General features: G+C 43.9%; 1 protein-coding gene across 2 annotated transcripts in view; it reads left to right on the forward strand.

Moving 5' to 3' along the window:
- Positions 1 to 22186, forward strand: part of col24a1 (collagen type XXIV alpha 1) — a 454588-nt gene that overhangs the window by 125925 nt on the left and 306477 nt on the right. For both annotated transcript variants that reach the window (XM_043698575.2, XM_043698577.2), the window contains exon 3: positions 514 to 1934. In XM_043698575.2, coding sequence (XP_043554510.2) covers positions 514 to 1934 — 1421 coding nt within the window. The remainder of the gene's footprint in view (positions 1 to 513; positions 1935 to 22186) is intronic.

Below are 22186 nucleotides of genomic sequence, written 5' to 3' on the forward strand. Positions count from 1 at the left end.
TTGGATGCTGCCTGACCTGCTGCGCTTTTCCAGCAACACATTTTTAAGCTCTGATCTCCAGCATCTGCAGTCTTCACTTTCCACCATTGTAACAAATCCTTCCTACTTCCACACTCCATCCCCTCTCTATAAAGACCAATTTACCTTCCTAGTTACTTTCAGTAATGCCATGTTAATGTTTCGTGATTCACGTACAAAGGCCGTCACTAAGAAATCCAGTCAGGAACTCTGGAAAAAATTCCTTACTGAGAAAGATGTGAGAATGTGGAGCTCACTGCCACAGGGAGTGGTTGAACTGAACAATGTAGATACTATTGAAGAATGAGGGTAAAAGGACTAGAAGCGCACATTGATGGGGTGGCATGGAGAGGGATGGGGGATGGCTCATGTGGAGCCAAAGTACCAGCATGGAGCAGCTCAGCTGAACGGCCTGGATCAGTGCTGTCAAATTGTATGTTGTGTGATGTAGATTATTACATGACACGTTTTCATTGTGTGTTTTTTTAATTTTAGGTGTAGACATTCTCCAAAAACTTGGTCTTACAGACAATGGAACACGCTCTTCATCAGGATCACCTTCCCAACAGCCATCGCTCTTGCTACCTCGGGGAATCACAGCCACAGAGAATGGCATTATCCTGTCAAGTGACGCACACATTGAAGCTGCAGTCACAAGCATAATGCCATTAGACACCAGCAATGACTTCACTATACTTGTTAGTCTCTGCTCTCATCGAGTCAACAACGCTTTCCTCGTTAGTATTAGAAATAAGAACAGACTGCAGTTTGGTGTGCAGGTTTTACCAAGAAAATTAGTTGTGTATGTTGCTGAGAAGCAATCTGTATATTTTGCATATAATGCTCACAATGGGCAATGGCATTCATTTGCCATTTCAATTAAAGGCAAAACTGCTACATTTTCTTCCGACTGTGGGGAGAAGCTCATCAGTAAGGAGCTGCTCGTCAAACCACAGAAATTTGTTTCCGGTAGCAAGTTCACCTTAGGAAGGATGAACTGGAATGCAGTTCCATTTGAAGGTGCCTTGTGCCAGCTGGATATTTATCCCGATGCACAAGCTTTGTTGAACTATTGCAATTACGTGAAGAAGCAATGTCGCCTGGCTGACACTTACCGATCCCTGTCACCCTCACTTTCCACTACGTCTCCCGAAGTTACCAACTCAAGCTTGGGAGACACAAGGTCTTCACTGAGTGAAGAGATGCAAGGAAGTTCAACACCAACATCAACCCATACCACAAGTACACATGGACAAAATATTACTGATGAGGATGAATATTTAGGCCACTCATTAGATGGAGTTGTTGAAACCAATACTCAAAGGAACTTGGAAGAATCAAAGATTTTGACCCAATTACCTCCAACGTCAACCCCTCATTTCAATGATAGAACAAGATCGCATTCATGGAATGACTCAAGGCTTGACCCTGACCCTGTCCAGGTTCTCCTTGACCAAACTTTCAACTCAAGTGTGAGAAAATTCAAAGAATTGTCCAGCAGGGAAGGAGCTGAATCGAAAGCAGACCAATCTGAAAATGTTACAGAGAACGGAAATGCAGAGAATTCAAAGATTTCTGATGAAGATTTCTCACCCTTGACTTCGCTGCTGAAACAACACACAATAAAAGAAAGCCTTAGAAATGTAAACCAGCCTGAGGTCACAAAGGAAATTTCAGACCAGCTTCTGGAAATACAGATGATCAATGCAACACTGTACAGAACATCAACAGACACCTCTTCACTAAACCAGAACAGTTTATGGGATGAAAACGGTTACTCGCCTGTGGACTCAGATCACAACATGGAAAATTCACAAGAAATTGATATTGAAAACTACGATTACGATTATGAAGACTTCCTCGATTATTTAGATTATGAAGGCTTACCTGGGCCAAAGGGGGATCCAGGACCACCTGTAAGTCTTTTGAATAAATTCAACCAGTGATCCATACATGCTCATCAAAAAGGTCTCAAGGAATGGTATTTACGATTGTGGAGAAAGTGAGGTCTGCAGATGCTGGAGATCAGAGCTGAAAATGTGTTGCTGGAAAAGCGCAGCAAGTCAGGCAGCATCCAGGGAACAGGAGAATCGACGTTTCGGGCATAAGCCCTTCTTCAGGATTCCTGAAGAAGGGCTTATGCCCGAAACGTCGATTCTCCTGTTCCCTGGATGCTGCCTGACCTGCTGCGCTTTTCCAGCAACACATTTTCAGCTATTTACGATTGTGAAAGAGTTGAAAATGATAAAGGTAGAGCAGATGTTAATTATGTATTCATGGGTTCAAAACGAGAAACCATAAGTGTAGCAAAATCCCTAAGAAATCCATCTGAGCATTCAGGAGAACATCTTTATCCAGAGAACGGGGAGAATGTGGAACTTGCTGTCACATGGAATGGTTGAAATATGTTATTGAATCCATGTGAAATCGTATTGATCTATAACTTTATTCTTAAGTGTGTGTGTGTGTATTAAGGGTAGGGTTGGCACTTGTGGTTTTACAGTTTGAGAAATGGAATCATTTCATATCTTTTTAGCCACTTCATAAAATGCCAGCAGTTGTGATGAGGCAAGAACAGGCAAGGGCTGTCCAAAGTGTCACAAACATTCTTTAAAAAAAAATGGTGATTGTAAATTCCATGCTATGGTTCAGGAAGTCCATAAGAGCATAAGAACTAGGAGTGGAAGTAAGGCCATTCGACCCATCGAGTCCACTCTGCCATTCAATCATGGCTGATGGGCATTTCAATGCCACTTACCAGCACTCTGCCCATATTCCTTAATTCCTTGCGATTAGATATTGCCAGGGGCTCTCTCTGAGGATTCTAACACAAATCTTAGTGATGTTGACGTTAGGAGAAAGTGAGGACTGCAGTTGCTGGAGATCAGAATCGAAAAGTGTGGTGCTGGATAAGCACAGCCAGTCAGGCAGCATCCGAGGAGCAGGAGAATCGATGTATCGAGCATAAACTCTTCAGAGCTTACGCTTAAAATGTTGACTGTCCTGCTCCTCGGATGTTGCCTGACTGGCTGTGCTTTTCCAGCACCACACTTTTCGACTCTGATGTTGATGATAAAACAGGAGGCAGGCTTGATATATTTTCACTCGTGGGATGTGGATGTCACTGGCTGGACCAGCATTTTGTTTCTCTAGTTGCCCCTTGAGAAGGCGGTGGTGAGCTGCCTTCTTGAACCACTGCAGTCCATGTGGTATAAGTAGTACCACAATTCCTTCGGGAGGAAATTCCAGGATTTTGACCCAATGATAGTTTAGGAATGGCTGAATCATCAGTGGCTTGGAGGCTAACTATCCATGTATCTGTTGCCCTTGTCCTTCTAGATGGAAATGGTCACGGGTTTGGAAGATGCGGTCTGAGGATCTTTTGTGAGTTTCTGCAGTGCATCTTGAAAATAGTACGCACTGCTGCTACTGAGCGTCAGTAGTGGTGGGAGTGGATATTTGTGGATGTGGTGCCAATCAAGTGGGGACTGCTTTGTTCAGGATGGTGTCGAGCTTCTTGAGTGTTGTTGGAGCTGAACCCATCCAGGCAAGTGGGGAGTATTCCATCACACTCCTGACTTGGGCCTTGTAGGTGGTGGACAGGCTTTGGGGAGTCAGGAGGTGAGTTACTGCAGGATTCCTAGTCTCTGACCTGCTCTTGTAGCCACTAGGTTTACGTGGTGAATCTAATTGAGCTCCTAGTCAATGGTAACCTCCAAGGTGTTGATAGTAGGGAATTCAGTGATGGTAACATCATTGAATGTCAAGGGCCGATGGTTAGTTTGTCTCTTTTTGGTGATGTTCATAGCCCGGCATTTATGTGGTGAGAAGGTTAGTTACTACATGTCAGCACAAGTCTGGATATTGTTCAGGTCTTGTTGTGTTTGAACATGGACTGCTTCAGTTGTTTTCTTGACATTGGGTTGAAAGCATCCGGAACTGAAGCAGGGCTGACCAAGTTTGCTTCAATAGCATCAGAAGCAGAGGGTGTGCAATGGTGAACTTCACTGGGCCACTGATGCTCAGCATCTTTATCTCACTGCCTGTTATTGGGGTCCTCAGCAATTTTCATTTGTGATGATCATTGTAAAAATCTCAGACAAGCAAAACAATATGCATTTATACAGAAACTTTAACAAAGTTAAGACAAGGTACAGCTACATGACGAGGTTTCATCAAAGGGGAAGGTTTCAACGACCATCCTCCAGGAGGAGGGAGAGGTTTTATGGAGGAACTCCAGGCTCTGGCACAGCAGTTAATGCTACAGCTCAGCAGGTGCTGCTGTAATACAACATACGCCATTATTTCCACATACACTGTGCCCTCCAACACCAGTACGCTTCCATTCCCCCAGACACCTCCCAACAGCAAAATGCCAACAGGTCAGAGCTTACCCATCACAGTCAGTACAGGAGAGGGACTGACTCAACCAAGAAAACACCGTGTAATGATGCAGTAAGTGCCACATTACAATAGTTATGTAATGCCACCTTAGAGTGATAGAGATATACAGCACGGAAACAGACCCTTTGGACCTGAATCAATCAACATTGATCTATATTAATAGAATCCCTCGTGTGGAAACAAGCCATTCGGCCCAACAAGTCCACATTGGCCCTACAAAGAGCATCCCACTCAGACCCTATCCCTGTATCCTGCATTTCCTTGGCCATCACACCTAATTTACACATCCCTGGACACTATGGGAAACTTCCCATGGCTAATCCACCTTAACCTACACATCTTTGGATTGTGGGAGGAAACCCACACAGACATGGGGAGAATGTGCAAACTCCACATAGACAGTCGCCCGAGGCTGGAATTGAACCCGGGTCCCTGGCACTGTGAGGCAGCAGTGTGAACCATTGAGCCACCGTGTGGCCCATTGATCTGTACTGATCTATAATCAATCTGTCCTAATTTTCATCAATCATTACTGATCCATATGGGCCGACAGTGATCTATACCAAACTAAATGATTGGTATCAATCTACACCGATCAATACATTCTACACTGATCTGTATCAATCAATCCACACTGATCCACAATAATCTATACTGATTGTTATATTTTACACTCATCTATCTCAATGTACATTGATTTATACTGATCTATAGTGACCTATATCAATCTATACTGACCTATAGTGATTTGCACTGAACTGTAACAATCTACACAATCTATATCAATCTACATTTATCTCTATCACTCTCTACTAATCTGTATCAATCTGCACTGATCTATGTCCATCTGTAGTGATCTGTAACAATCTATGATGGTCCATATCATCAATGAACACTGATGTGCATCAATCTACAGATATATGTCATTACATAGTGACCTAGATCCATGGTGACCTATATCACTGTAATCTGATTTTTATCAATCTACACTAACCTATATCGATCTGCAGTGATCTATGTCAATCTAAAGTGATCAATCCCAATGTAAACTGAACAATATCAGTGCACAGCAATTCATTCCAATCAATACCAATCTATATCATTCTGCACAGATCACTATCAATCTTCATTGATCTATATCAATCTACATCATTCAGCATTAATTTGTACTTTTTAAATCTATACTCACCTTAATCAATCTACACATACTGACTATGTATCAATCTATATGGATCTGTATCAATCTACAATGATCTACACCAATCTACCTTGATTTGTATCAATGAAAATCTGCGTATATTAATGTACAGTGATGCACAAAATGGATACAGATGGATATCAATGTGCACTGATTTATAATAATCTGTAGTGTTCAATATCAATCAACACAATGTAGTCATCCATTTCGATCAAGAGTGTTCAATATCAATTTACACTGATCTATATCAATGCACAGGCATTCATAGCAGTCTGCACAGATCAATATCAACTTCATTGTGGAGCTCATTCCCTTGTGTGAGTTCCCTTGACCTCCTGGTATTATTGCTGGACTGGTAATCCAGACATCCCCTGGGGACCCAGGTTCAAATCCCACCACGGCAAATGGTGGATAAACATCTGGAATTAAGAGTATACTCATGATCATAAATCCATCATCAATTGTTTGGGGAAAAACCCACTTGGTTTGCTAAAGTCCTCCAGGGGAAGGAAACTGCCATCCTTACCTGGTCTGGCCTACATGTGACTCCAGACCCACAGCAATGTGGGTGGCAGTTTCTCTCTATTTGGGATAAGTAATAAATGCTCTCATCCCATAAATGAATAAAAAACCATTAATCTAAATTGATTTATCTGTATCAATCTACGGTGACCTATATTAATCCACACTGATTACATCAGTCGAGATAAATTTGCACTATTCTCTGCCGATCTTCAGTGACCCATGTCAAGTTAAACTGATTAATATTAATCTATTGCTGTCTACACCAATGTTGTAGTCATAGTCTTACCAGACCCATAGGGCTACTTGCTCATTAAAGAGAGGTGACTTAACCTGAGGGGCCACCATCATATCTCAAAGGGGCAAGGTTGAGAAGGAGAGTCCTTCATGGTAGCATCAACCTGTGCAGGAATTGAACCAACACTGTTACCAACACATAGCTTCACAAACCAACTATCCAGCTAACAGAGACATGGGTTTCTCAGGGGCAGGAATGGTTGCTGGATGTTCCAGGGTTTAGAGCATTTAAAAAGAATAGGGAGGGGGTGTAGCACTGCTAATCAGAGAGGGTGTCACAGCTACAGAAGCTTCCATTGTCGAAGAGGGTCTGCCTACTCAGTATGGGTGGAAATTAAGAACAGTAAGGGAGCAGTCACCTCATTAGGGTTTTATTACAGGACCCCCAATAGCAGCAGGGAGATTGAAGAAAGCATAGGTTGGCAGATTTTGGAAAAGTGTGAATGTAGTAGGGTTGTTGTAATGGGTGACTTTAACTTTCCCAATATTGATTGGAACCTCCTTCGAGCAGATGGTTTGGAAGAAGCTGTTTTTGTAAGGTGTGTTCAGGAGGGTTTCCTAACTCAGTACGTTGACAGGCCGACGAGGGGAGAGCCCGCCTCAGGCGACTGACTGTGTGGAGTTTGCACGTTCTCCCCGTGTCTGCGTGGGTTTCCTCCGGGTGCTCCGGTTTCCTCCCACAGTCCAAAGATGTGCAGGTCAGGTGAATTGGCCATGCTAAATTGCCCGTAGTGTTAGGTAAGGGGTAAATGTATGGGTGGGTTGCGCTTCGGCGAGGCGGTGTGGACTTGTTGGGCCGAAGGGCCTGTTTCCACACTGTAAGTAATCTAATCTAATCTAACTGAGCTACACTAACTCCACATCAATCTACAATGATATATCTCAATTGACATTGATTTGTATCAATTTCTAACAATCTACATTAATCTAAAGTGACCCATATAGATTGACATTATATCACTCGCAACAACTGTTCCTTAAACAGTCTCCACATGTCTTTAGTGCCCTTTCCATTGAACAATTGCTCCCAGTCCATGCTTTCTAACTCACGTCTGATAGCATCATAGTTTCCTTTTTCTCAATAAATATCCTCCCATTGTGCCTGCTTCTCTCCTCCATAGCTATGTAGAATGTGAGGCAGTTGTGGTCACTATCATCAAAATGCTCTCCCACTGCAAGATCTGACACCTGCCCCAGCTCATTGCCAAGCACCAAATCCAAAATGGCCTCTCCCCTCATCGGCCTGTCAACGTACTGAGTTAGGAAACCCTCCTGAACACACCTTACAAAAACAGCTTCTTCCAAACCATCTGCTCGAAGGAGGTTCCAATCAATATTGGGAAAGTTAAAGTCACCCATTACAACAACCCTACTACATTCACACTTTTCCAAAATCTGCCAACCTATGCTTTCTTCAATCTCCCTGCTGCTATTGGGGGTCCTGTAATAAAACCCTAATGAGGTGACTGCTCCCTTACTGTTCTTAATTTCCACCCATACTGAGTAGGCAGATCCTCTTCGACAATGGAAGCTTCTGTAGCTGTGACACCCTCTCTGATTACCAGTGCTACACCCCCTCCCTATTCATTTTAAATGCTCTAAACCCTGGAACATCCAGCAACCATTCCTGCCCCTGAGAAACCCATGTCTCTGTTATGCCCACAACATCATAGCACCAGGTACTACTGATCCATGCTCTAAGCTCATCACTTTTATTCCTGATATTCCTTGCATTGAAGCACACTTTAACCAATCCCTTGGTTGTTTCCCAGGAAATTCCTTCCCACTGGCTGCGCTACCTCTTTCTATTGCCTCATCTCCATCAACTCCCACCACTGGTATATAGCTCAGGTTCCCACTCCCCTGCCATACTAGTTTACACCCTCCTGAACCACTGGAGCAAACCTTCTGCCCAGGACATTGGTCCCCCTCCAGTTCAGATGCAACCCGTCCTTCTTCTACAGGTCCCACCTTCCCCAGAAGGCATCCCAATTATCTACATATCTGAAGCCCTCCCTCCTACACCAGCTGCACAGCCACGTATTAAGCTGCGCCCGCTCCCTGTTCCTCACCTCGCTATCTCGTGGCACTGATAGTAAACCAGAGAACACTACTCTGTTCATCCTGCTTTGCAGCTTCCACCCTAACTCCCTGAAATCACTTTTTATATCCTCGATCCTTTTCCTGGCTATATCATTGGTGCCAATATGTAACACGATTTCTGGCTGTTTGTCCTCCCCTTTCAGAATCTTATACACCCGATCGGAGACGTCCCGGACCCTGGCACCAGGGAGGCTACATACCTTCCAGGAATCCCGATCCTGACCACAAAATCTCCTGTAAATTCTCCTAACAATTGAGTCTCCTACCATTAGCACTTTTCTATTCTGCCCCCTTCCCTTCTGGGCCACAGTGTCAGGCTCAGTGCCAGAGAAGTGACCACTATGGGTTTCCTCTGGTAGGTCATCCCCCCCCAGCAGTATCCAAAACGATATACTTATTGCTGAGGGGAATGTCCACAGGGGATCTCTGCACTGTCTGTCTGTCCCCTTTCCTCCCCCTAACTGTAACCCATCTATCCTTATCCTGAGCCTCAGGAGTGACCAACTGCCAGTAACTCCTCTCAATTACCCCCTCAGCCTCCCGAATGATCCGCAGTTCATCCAGCTCCAGCTTTAATTCCCTAACACGGTTTCCAAGGAGCTGGAGTTTCATTCTATACCAACTGACTCAACCTGCAGTAAACTATAACAATTTAGACTGACCTCTATCAATCTATACTGACCGATTCCAACCTCCATCGATCTATATCAATTTATGTTTTTCTGTTTTAATCTACATTCATCAAATTGAACCAACGAGATCTATATCAATCCATGCTGATCTACATATGAATCTGCACTGATCAATACTGACAAGGCCCATGGGGAATTACAACTGATCTCCTCATGAAGCTCATTCTGTATGAGTAAAACAAGCAATGGTCTTCCCTTCTGGCTCATTACCTGAGCCCAGTCCCACCTGCTTCAGGGGTATGCAGTAACATCTCTGAAAAGGTTTATTCGAAAATACCATGAAACAGACCCATTTCTGCCCCTCTTCTGTGGTTATCTCCCTATGTGGGTGACATTGGTGAGGAAGCATGCAGTGTACGTCAATGCAATTGATGCCTTCAGAGAGGGGAGGACACCATGGGTTTTGGTGATTTAATTCCCCGTCCAACTCCATTGATTTCATCCCTTCTCACTCTCCATACTCATTCCTCCCACACCTCATTTCTGAAGGTTCACACTGTCCCATATGGGCTTTGCATGAAAACTTCTATTTGGCTGCACAGGTGATGGTGGTTTAATAATTAATAATCAAAAAAGTCAGAGTGATTTGGTGATGGGAAAGTCATTCAGCTATGTGTGGTAACTCTTCTGATTATTTTAAAAAAAACAGACACATTGAGTGTGCTTGTAGCACTGTGTAAGTGTCCATTCCTCGAGACCAGGAGGCCCAGATTCAAGTCCCAGAAATATGCGTTAGCATCTCTGAATAGGTTGATTAGAGAAATCAGATAAAACAGACCCATGACCATAACGGGCTTTAAGTGTAAATTTCTAATTGGCTACACAGGTGACTTACTGATCAGTGCAACATTTTAGCAAATCTTCTCTGCTCTCTCTCCAGCGCAATTCCGTCCTTCCTGTAATGTGGTGACCACAACAGTACTCCAGCTGTGGCCTCACCAGAGTCGTATACAGTTTCATCATTAAATCTCTACTTTTGTATCTATACCTCTGTCAATGAAGGACCACAGTGTATTTTTCTTTACCACTTTGTCTCCCAATATTGCCACTTGAGGGACCTGTACACTTGTATGCCAAGTACTCTGTTATATACCCGTCTCAGCATGTTCCCATTTATTGTGTGTCCCTTTTACTGTTTGACCTCCCTAAATACATTACCTCACACTTATCAGAGTTGAACTCCATTTGCCAATTTCCTGCCCACTCCACCTATATCCGTTTGGAGCTTACAGTTATCCTTACAGAGACCTATAAAATCATGAGGAGCATGGATGGGGTGAAAAGTCAAGGTCTTTTCCCCAGGGTGAGGATTTCAATACTAGAAATACTCAGTCTACCCTGATTTGTATCAATCTAAATGACCTTACATGAATCTTTACCAATTTCTAATCATCAGCACTGACCTATATCCATCTACAGTGGTTTGGATCAATCTACACTGACCTATATCAATCTATACATATCAAATAAATCAGTATTGATTTATTTTCATCTACTGTGATTTATATCAATTACTTATTGACCTATATCAATCTACAGCAATCTATATCAATCTACACTGATCTACATCAAACTTTGAGAGTTACATATTAGCCAGGAAAAACCTGAAGAGAGAGCTAAGAAGAGCCAGGAGGGGACATGAGAAGTCATTGGCAGATTGGATCAAGGAAAACCCTAAAGCTTTCTATTGGTGTAAAAGAATGACTAGAGAAAGACGAGGGCCAATCAAGGATAGTAGTGGGAAGTTGTGTGTGGATGCTGTGGAGATAGGGGAAGCGCTAAATGAATATTTTTCACCAGTATTCACACTGGAAAAAGACAATGTTGTTGAGGAGAATACTGAAATACAGGCTACTAGACAAGACAGGACTGAGGTTCACAAGGAGGGAGTGTTAGCAATTCTGGAAAGTGTGAAAATAGATAATTCTGCTGGGCTGGATGGGATTAGTCCTGGGATTCTGTGGGAAACCAAGAAGGAGATTGCAGAGCCTTTGGCTTTGATCTTTATGTCGTCATTGTCTACAGAAGTGGTGCCAGAAGACTGGAGGATAACAAATGTTGTCCCCTTGTTCAAGAAGGGGAGTAGAGACAACCCAGGTAATTATAGACCAGTAAGCCTTACTTCGGTTGTGGGTAAAGTATTGGAAAGGGTTATAAGAGATAGGATTTATAATCATCTAGAGAGGAATAAGTTGATTAGGGATAGTCAGCATGGTTTTGCAAAGGGTAGGTCATGCCTCACAAACCTTATTGAGTTCTTTGAGAAGGTGACCAACCAGATGGATGAGGGTAAAGCGGTTGAAGTGGTGTATATGGATTTCAGTAAGGTGTTTGATAAGGTTCCCCATGGTAGGCTATTGCATAAAATTTGGAGGCATGGGATTGAGGGCAATTTAGCAGTTTGGATCAGAAGTTGGCTAGCTGAAAGAAGACAGAGGGTGGTGGTTGATGGGAAATGTTCATTCTGGAGTACATTTATTAGTCGTGTATGGCAAAGATCTGTTTTGGGGCCACTGCTGTTTGTCGTTTTTATAAATGATCTAGATGAGGGCGTAGAAGGATGAGTTCAGAAATCTGGTAGGGTTGTGGGTAGGGTTGGTAGGTTGTAGATAGCGCTGAAGGATGTTGCAGGTTATAGAGGGACACAGATAAGCTGCAGGGCTGGGTTGAGAGGTGGCAAATGGAGTTTAACGCGGAGAAGTATGAGGTGAATTGAATGGCAGACATATTGGATTGAATTGAATTGAATTTATTGTCATGTGTACTGAGGCACAGTGAAAAGCTTTGTCGTGCGAGAAATACAGGCAGGTCATAGCATAGATAAGTAAATAATCGGTAAACAAAAACACGGGTACAGATGAATGTTAATAGTTTGTGAGTCCATTCAGTATTCTAACAACAGTACGGTAGAAACTGTTAGGAAACCGGCTGGTGTGTGTATTCAAGCTTCTGTACCTCCTCCCCGATGGTAGAGGTTGTAGAAAAACATTGTGAGGGTGGGATGGATCTTTGAGAATGCTGGCGGCCGAGTACATGCCAAATTTCCTCAGCTGCCTGAGGAATAAGAGACGTTGCTGGGCCTTTGTAACCAGTGCGTCCACATGAATAGTCCAAGAAAGCTTGTTGTGGATGACTACTCCAAGGGGCCTGAAACTCTCCACTCGTTCCACCTCTGTAAAGGGGGGCATGAGTAACATCCCGCTGATTCACTTTGGAAGGAGCAACAGGAATACAGACTACTGTGCCAATGGTAAGATTCTTGGTAGTGTAGATGAACAGAGAGATCTCGGTGTCCATGTACATAGATCCCTGAAAGTTGCCACCCAGGTTGATAGCTTAAAAATATGTTGCTGGAAAAGCTCAGCAGGTCAGGCAGCATCAAAGGAACAGGAGAATCAACGTTTCGGGCATAAGCCCTTCTTCACCCAGGTTGATAGGGTTGTTAAGAAGGCATATGGTGTGTTAGCTTTTATTAGGAGAAGAATTGAGTTCTGGAACCATGAGGTTATGCTGCGGCTATACAAAACTCTGGTGCGGCTGCACTTGGAGTATTGCATGCAGTTCTGCTCCCCTCATTATAGGAAGGATGTGGACGCACTGGAGAGGGTTCAGAGAAGATTTACCAGGATGTTGCCTGGTATGGAGGGAAGGTCTTCTGAGGAAAGACTGAGGGACTTGAGGCTGTTTTCATTAGAGAGAAGTGACTTAATTGAGACATAGAAGATAATCAGAGGGTTAGATAGGGTGGACAGTGAGAACCTTTTCCTCGGATGGTGATGGATAGCTTTAAATTGAGGGGTGACAGATATAGGACAGATGTCAGAGGTAGTTTCTTTACTCAGAGTAGTAGGGGCATGGAACACACTGCCTGCAACAGGAGTAGATTCGCCAACTTTAAGGGCATTTAAATGGTCATTGGATAGGCATATGGATGAAAATGGAATAGTAAAAAATAGATGGGCTTCAGATTGGTTCTACAGGTCGGTGCCACATCGAGGCCTGAAGGGCCTGTATTGCACTGTAATGTTCTATGTTCTATGTTCTAAACTATACTGATCTGTATAAATCTGCACTATTTTAATCAACACTGATCTATATCAATTTACACTGTTTGGAATCAGTCTGTATTGATCTATACCAATATTTATAAATTTATGTAAATCTGCACTGATCTACATCAATCTACTGTGATGTATATCAATTTACAGATCTATTTCAATCTCTGCTCATTCAATATCTATACCAATTTATATAAATGTGCAATAATCTTTTTTAAGCTGCATTGATCTACATTAATCTTTACTGATCACTGATGTAGATCACTGTAGATTCATATAGATCAATGAATATTGATATAGATCATTGGAGATTGTTATAAATCACTATATATTGACACAGATCGCAGTATATTGAATCAAATTGATGTAGATAGTTTCAGATCATTATAGATTTATACAGACCAATGTGTACTGATCTTGATCAGTGTTTATTGATATAAATTGATATTGGTCAGTGCAGATTTATGTAGATTTGGTATAGATTGATGTAAATCCATACAAATTGATATAGATCACTGTACCATATAAATATCCACTTATCAACTTTAATTTACAGTGATCTATATTAATCTACAGTGATCTATGTCAATGTATATTGATCTGTATCAATAGACTGTGATTGACATCAATCTATATGGATCTGAATCAATCTACTGTGATCTCTATCACTCAACAGTGATCTTTATCATCTACAAAGATCTGAATCAAACTGCATTTATCTGTATCAACCTGCACTGCCCTATGTCAATCTACACTGAACAATATAATTCTACAGTGATTGATATCAATCTACACTGCTCTGTATCAATCTAGATTGATCTATTTCTATCTACCGTGATCTATATCAATTTGAAATGATCTGATTCAATCAATGCTGATCTACACCAATCCATACTGATCTGTGGGTGGCATGGTGGCACAGTGGTTAGCACTGCTGCCTCACAGCGCTAGAGGCCTGGGTTCAATTCCCGTCTTGGGCAACTGTCTGTGTGGAGTTTGCGCATTCTCCCCGTGTCTGCATGGGTTTCCTCTGGGTGATTTGGTTTCCTCCCACAGTCCAAAAGATGTGCAGGGTAGGTGAATTGCACGTAGTGTTAGGTGTAGGGGAATGGGTCTGCATGGGTTGCTCCTTGGAGAGTCAGTGTGGACTTGTTGGGCCGAAGGGCCTGTTTCCATGCTGTAAGTAATCTAATCTATATCAATCTCACTGATTTGTATCCATCGATGGTTAATTATCTTGATCTGCAGTGACCAATCAATTCAGATTGATCTTTATCAGTTCAATAAAATTTAATCTCTAACAGTGAGCTGTATAAATACACATTGATCTCTATCAATCTATACTGATCTATAGAAATCGACAAGAATATCAAGAATATTGATCTGCAGCAATCTAAAGTGATCTGTGTCTTATACAGTGATTTATAGCAAACTACACTGATCCACATCAATCTGCACTGTTCTATATCCAGCTATAGTCATCTATATCAATCTACACTTGTCTACTTTAATCTACACTCATCTAATTCAATCTACACAAATCTGTTTCTATATCAGTCTATAATGATCTATATCAAAGTACATGGCTATCTTTCAGTCTACACTGAGCCCTATGAATTTACACTGCTCGATGTCAATTCACATTAATCTGTATCAACCGACTTTGATCTATGGGAGGAAGTGAGGACTGCAGATGCTGGAGATGAGAGTTGAGAATGTGGTGCTGGAAAAGCACAGCAAGTCAGGAAGCATTCAAGAAGCAGGAGAATTGACGTTTTGGGCATAAGCCCTTCATCAGGAATGAGGCTTGTGGGCCAGGGGCTAAGAGATAACTGGGATGGGGGTGGGGCTGAGGGGAAGGTAGCTGGAATTTGATAGGTAGATGAAGGTGGGGGGTGTGGGGAGGTGATAGTTTGGAGAGGAGGGTGGAGCGGATAGGTGGGAAGGAAGATGGACAGATCAAGAGTGGTCCTTGGTGAAGTGGAAGGGGGGAGTTAAAATGTTCAGCCACAGGGTGGTGGAGTTGGTTGGAGCGGGTGTCCCAGAGACGGTCCAAGGTGTCCTAACTCTCCCTCCCACGCCACCAAGAACACGGAGGACCTGGGCCTCCTCCATCGCCAAACCCTAACCACTCAACGCTTGGAGGAAGAACACCTCATCTTCCGCATGGGATCCTGCAGCCAAAAGGGATCAATGTGGATTTCTTCAGTTTCCTCATTTCCCCTCCCTCCCACTTTATCCCAGTCCCAAGCCTCCAACTAAGCACTGCCCTCTTGACCCATTTTCCTTCCCACCTATCTGCTCCACCCTTCTCTCCTAGCTATCACCTTATCACCCCCCCCCCCCCCCCCCCTACCCCCCCTACCATTTGTCTCCCAGACCCACAAGCCTCATTCCAGATGAAGGGCTTTTGCCTGAAATGTCAATTCTCCTTCTCCTCGGATGCTGCCTGACCTGCTGTGCTTTTCCAGCACCACACTCTCAACACTGATCTATATCAATTTACTGTGATCTAGAACAATCTACTCTGGGGACAGAGGCATGGGTTCAAGTCCCACCTGTTCCAAAGGGTGTGCATCTCTGAACAAGCTGACTAAAAGTATCTGGAGTGAAAAGGACATTTGACCAAATGAACTCTCTTTCAGTTACTCAAATAACTGAAACACTATATTGTGTTAGAAACTTTTCTGCTTTTACCCATCCCCTCAATGTGGTTGCTGACTAACTTTCCAGTGATTAGTCTGCAATTACTGACCACAGAATTTTCTGGAAGTTACATTTTGATATGCGAGAGTACTTTCAGGAAACTTTTAAACATTTCGTGGAATCAGTTTTCATCTTAGAGCATAAACTATTCTTTGCTCCCAAACTAAGATTTTTTTTCTCTATAATATGTGGATTGAATTTCCATTTGTTGTCAATAGGAAGAAAATCAAGCCTCTTCCTTGTCTTTATTTGCCTTAAATAAACCATTCTGAGGTGGTGCAGATGGAGAAATCACAAAGTCGCTTCATGACTGTCTGAATTATGTACAATTTGATTTGCCTGTCTTTCACCTTTCAAGTCACTTTTCTCATTATTGACTGTTAAAAGTTTAAGGACTCCCTTGGGTTTTCTCTCAGCTTGTGCTGGTCACTTTGCCAAACAGTGCAACTATTCTGTTTCCCAATATCTAACTATGCACTAGCTTAACTTTGGAGAGTACGTCAGAGCCCTCTTGTGATCTAAACTGGGTATCATCGTTTTCCACATGCGATCACACTTGCACATTTCTGGAGGTGTATATTTGCCTTACCAGTCTGTGTTAAAGGAAACTACCTGCATTGCAGTTGGTTTCTCCTAGAATGAGTGTTTGTGGCCAAAATGGCATCAAGGTAATTGTGTTGCTTAATGCTGCTCTAATGAGTCTGTCATTTCCTGACCCAGCTACCTCCAGACCAAAGGGGTAGCCATGGGCACACATATGGGCCCCAGCTATGCCTGTCTCTTTGTTGGCTACGTAGAGCAGTTGAGCTTCCGTAATTACACCGGCACCACTCCCCACCTCTTCCTCCGCTACATTGATGACTGCATTGGCGCCACCTCGTGCTCCCGCGAGGTGGTTGAGCAATTCATCAACTTCACCAACACATTCCACCCTGACCTTAAATTTACCTGGACCATCTCTGACATCTCCCTCCCCTTCCTGGACCTCTCCATCTCCATTAATGACAACCGACTTGAAACTGACATTTTTTACAAACCCACCGACTCCCACAGCTACCTGGATTACACCTCTTCCCACCCTACCTCTTGCAAAAATGCCTTCCCGTATTCCCAATTCCTCCGCCTCCGCCATATCAGCTCCCAGGAGGACCAGTTCCACCACAGAACACACCAGATGGCCTCCTTCTTTAGAGACCGCAATTTTCCTTCCCACGTGGTTAAAGATGCCCTCCAACGCATCTTGTCCACATCCCGCACCTCCGCCCTCAGACCCCACCCCTCCAAGCGTAACAAGGACAGAACGCCCCTGGTGCTCACCTTCCACCCTAACAACCTTCGCATAAATCAAATCGTCCGCCGACATTTCCACCACCTCCAAAAAGACCCCACCACCAGGGATATATTTCCCTCCCCACCCCTTTCCTCCTTCCGCAAAGACCCTTCCCTCCGTGACTACCTGGTCAGGTCCACGCCCCCCCCCACGACCCACCCTCCCATCCTGGCACCTTCCCCTGCCACCGCAGGAACTGTAAAACCTGCGCCCACACCTCCTCCCTCACCTCCATCCAAGGCCCTAAAGGAGCCTTCCACATCCATCAAAGTTTTACCTGCACATCCACTAATATCATTTATTGTATCCATTGCTCCCGATGCGGTCTCCTCTACATTGAGGAGACTGGACGCTTCCTAGCAGAGAGCTTTAGGGAACATCTCCGGGACACCCGTACCAATCAACCACACCGCCCTGTGGCCCAACATTTCAACTCCCCCTTCCACTTTGCCGAGGACATGGAGGTCCTAGGCCTCCTTCACCGCCGCTCCCTCACCACCAGATGCCTGGAGGAAGAACGCCTCATCTTCCACCTTGGAACACTTCAACCCCAGGGCATCAATGTGGACTTCAACAGTTTCCTCATTTCCCCTTCCCCCATCTCACCCAAGTTCCAACCTTCCAGCTCAGCACTGTCCCCATGACTTGTCCTACCTGCCTATCTTCTTTTCCACCTATCCACTCCACCCTCCCCCCCCGCCCCTGACTTATCACCTTCATCCCCTCCCCCACTCACCTATTGTACTCTATGCTACTTTCTCCTCACCCTCACTCTCCTCTCACTTATCTCTCCACCCTTCAGGCTCTCTGCCTTCATTCCTGATGAAGGTCTTTTGCCCGAAACGTCGATTTTACTGCTCCTCGGATGCTGCCTGAACTGCTGTGCTCTTCCAGCACCACTAATCCAGAATCTGGTTTCCAGCATCTGCAGTCATTGTTTTTACCTACCTACATTTTAGCTTACCAGTCCAGGCTGAGCGCTTATTCACAGCAGGGTCCCTGCATCTGCCTGAATGTCAGTGTTACCTCCCTGTCTGATTCCAGAAATCAAAGCATTGTAGATTGATATATGTTTATATAACTATACATTTCTACACATATATTATTGTAGATTGATATACTGTATATACCACTATAGATTGATACAGATCATTGTAGACTGATATAGATTGGTCTGGATTGATTGTAGATCAGCAGCAGGGGTAGCACAGTGGCTGAGTGGTTAGCACTATTGCCTCATAGCACCAGGGACCCAGATTCCATTCCTACCTCGGGTGACTGTCTGTGTGGAGTTTGCACATTCTCCCTATGTCTGTGCGGGTTTCCTCCCACAATCCAAAGATGTGCAGGTTAGGTGAATTGGCCACGCTAAATTACCCATAGTGTTAGGTGCGTTAGTCATGGATAAATATAGGGTAGGGGATTAAGTCTGGGTGGTTTAATCTTCTGAGGGTTGGTGTGGACTTGTTGGGCCGAAGGGCCTGTTTCCATACTGTAGGGAATCTAGTCAATGTAGATTCATACAATTTGGTGTGTATTCCCATCAGCCGATTTCAGGTGATAGATATAGATCAGTGTGGTATATATTGTTCAGAGGCTTGTTATAAATCAGTGTGGTTTAACCTAGATCAGTGTATGTTAATATTGAAGGATAGTAGCCAAAATTATGATATCAATCTGGAAAGACTGAACTGGCAGGGGCTCAGGTTCCTTTAAGACAGAATGTTAATCACTGACCATCAATTGAGGCATTTCAAATGGCAAAGTGGACATTGAGAAAAAATTTCCAATCCTAGCCAGACCACTGAAACAGAGACTCAAATTTCAGATGGCCCCTGCCTGTGCTGTACTTTGCTAGATTTTGCTCGCTGGATGTTTATTCTGTTGAAAATGGCAACATAAAATTTCAATGATTCATTTTTATTGCTTCCAGAAGCCTATAAAGAACAGTGATCACTCATTTGATGGAATATTCAACAGTGCGTTACAAGTTATCGTTTTACAATGTACTAGACAATGGGGGCCAAACATGTCATGCCTGAGGTTCAGCAGGTTACACACTAGCTGCTGGTTTCAGAGACTGGAGTAATGTACTGACATTTAGAGAGTACCTTCCTTAACTTCAGGGGATCCAAAAATGCTCATCCTCCAAAAAAGTCATTTTTGAAAAGCAATTATAGTTGGAATAAAGGAAATACGGGACAAATTTGGAAACAATAAGCTCGCACAAGTAACATTGCGATAACGTCCAGCTACACAATTGATGTGATGCTGCTTAAGGGATAGACACACAGAGGCAATTCCCTACTTTGACAGTGGAAATAGATATTTTATCATCAACTGGGAGGGCAGTCATGACTCAGCTTAACATTATATCTAAAGGACAACATTTCCAACTGTGCAGCACTCCTTCATGAACTGACAGTGCAGCACTCCCTCAGTACTGACCGTCTGACAGTGCGGCACTCCCTCAACACTGACCCTCTGACAGTGCTGTATCCCTCAGCACTGACCCTCTGACAGTGTCGCACTCCCTCAGCACTGACCCTCTGGCATTGCAGCACTCCCTCAGCACTGACCCTCCAACAGTGTAGCACTCCCACAGTACTGACCCTCCAACAGTGCAGCAACTCCCTCAGCACTGACCCTCCAACAGTGCAGCAACTTCCTCAGTACTGACCCTCCGACAGTGTAGCACTCCCTTGGTACTGACCCTCTGACAGTGCGGCACTCCCTCAGCACTGACCCTCTGACAGTGTGACATTCCCTCAGCACCGACCCTCCGACAGTGCAGCACTTCCTCAGCACTGACCCTCTGACAGTGCGGTACTCTCTCAGCTCTGACTCTCTGACAATGTGGCACTCCCTCAGCACTGACCCTTTGACAGTACCTTCAGAAGTAGACCACTTGGCGCCTCAAATTTGCTCTCCCATTCAATAAGTTCGTGGTTGAGCTGTGTATGTTTCACATTCCACATTCCCATTTACTCCAATGCTCTCTGGTCCTCTTCCTAAGAAGATTCTTTCCACCTCTGTCATAGAAAACATCCAGTGACCCCACCACCATTGCCTTCTGAGCTGGAGAGTTCCAAAGTCACACAGCATATTCTCTTTTCTTGGTCATGAAAGAGTGAGACCAATGTTTAAAATTGGGTCCTAGTTCTGCACTGATCCATAAGAAGCATCTTTCACACATCCACATTGTCCAGACCATTCAGAATCTGATACACTTCAATCAGGGTCACCCCTCACTCTCCTAAACTCCAGTGGGAACCAGCCCAGTGTGTCCAATAATTCCCCGTAACCCAACCCATTCATTCCCAGGATCAATCCTGTCAGTCTCCTCTGAACTATCTCCTATCGCATTTACATTCTTCTGAAAGAAGGATTTCAAAACTATATGCAGTATTTGCGATGTGGTCTCACCACTAACCTGGGATATAACATCTTCACTTTTATGTCCAATTGCTCTTTAGATTACTTACAGTGTGGAAACAGGCCCTTCGGCCCAACAAGTCCACACCGACCCGCCTAAGCACAACCCACGCATTCCCCTACATTTACCCCTTTACCTAACACTACAGGCAATTTAGCATGGCCAATTCACCTGACCTGCACATCTTTGGACTGTGGGAGGAAACCGGAGCACCCGGAGGAAACCCACACAGACACGGGGAGAATGTGCAAACTCCACACAGTCAGTCGCCTGAGTCAGGAATTGAACCCGGGTCTCTGGTGCAGTGAGGCAGCAGTGCTAACCACTGTGCCACGGTGCCACCCACAGTAAAGGGCACTTACTGTGGGCAGAATTTCGCCCATTGGAATTTTTCCATTAGCTTTCTTGAGTTATGTGCTGTCCTTACTTCCTGAACCTTTGCTGTTTCAAACACCTGAACATCTCAGTCTCTGCACTTTGGCATTCTGCAGTGCTTCTCTGTTTCTGGAAAACTGTATTCCTTCATTCTTCTTGCCAAAATACTCAGCTTTTGCAATTTTTCTTCTTTCATAACAACAAGATGCTCTTGTCTGAAAAAAGCTGTAGTTTATTGCTTAATAGCGTCTACGTACATGTTACGTTATCAGGTTAGACATTCTTACTAAGATATTGGGAGACATTGACAAAACATTTATGATCTGGAGTTACTCTGTCCATTTCCTCAGCCACGACTATATGACATCATAAGAATGGGTGGAGCTTAACACAGATTCTCACATTTAACTCTTTCAGAGCCATTTACATGAACGTCTCTGTATACTTTGCTACACTAAAGCTGCTAAATGATTGCAAACTTTGTTATTTTTCCTGCATCGATCAGTTGTTTTACTGAATCATTCATACAGTACAGAAGAGGTCATTCGGCCCATCAAGTCTGTGCCATCAAAGCTAAATCTACACTTGTCCCACTTTCCCGCATTAAACCCACAGCCTTGAATGCTCTGATAGTTCAAATGCTCATTCAAGTACTTTTTTTAAAGGTTATGAGGTTTCCTGCCTGAACTACCCTCCCAGACGGTGCATTTCAGAACCCACTACATTCTGGCGAAAAAGCATTTTCCTCAAATCCCCTCTAAACTTCCTGCCTTTTACCTTAAAATTATACTCCCTTGTTACCTCTTTTTAGAGTCATAGAATCCCTACAGGGAAGCAGACCATTCAGCACATTGAGTCCACTCGAACCCTTCAAAGAGCATCTCACCCAAACCCACATCCTATCCCCATAACCCTGCAGTCTCCAAGGATAACCCACCTCACCTGCACTTCCTGGTTACAGTGGACATTTTAGCATGGGTAATCCATCTAACCTGCACATCTTTGGACTGTTGGGGGGAAGGTGGAGCACCCAGAGAAAACCCACGC

Source organism: Chiloscyllium plagiosum, unplaced genomic scaffold (assembly GCF_037043375.1).
Source record: "Chiloscyllium plagiosum isolate Xiang-an unplaced genomic scaffold, Cpla_swu_hap1 HiC_scaffold_9, whole genome shotgun sequence".
Classification (NCBI taxonomy): Eukaryota; Metazoa; Chordata; class Chondrichthyes; order Orectolobiformes; family Hemiscylliidae; genus Chiloscyllium; species Chiloscyllium plagiosum.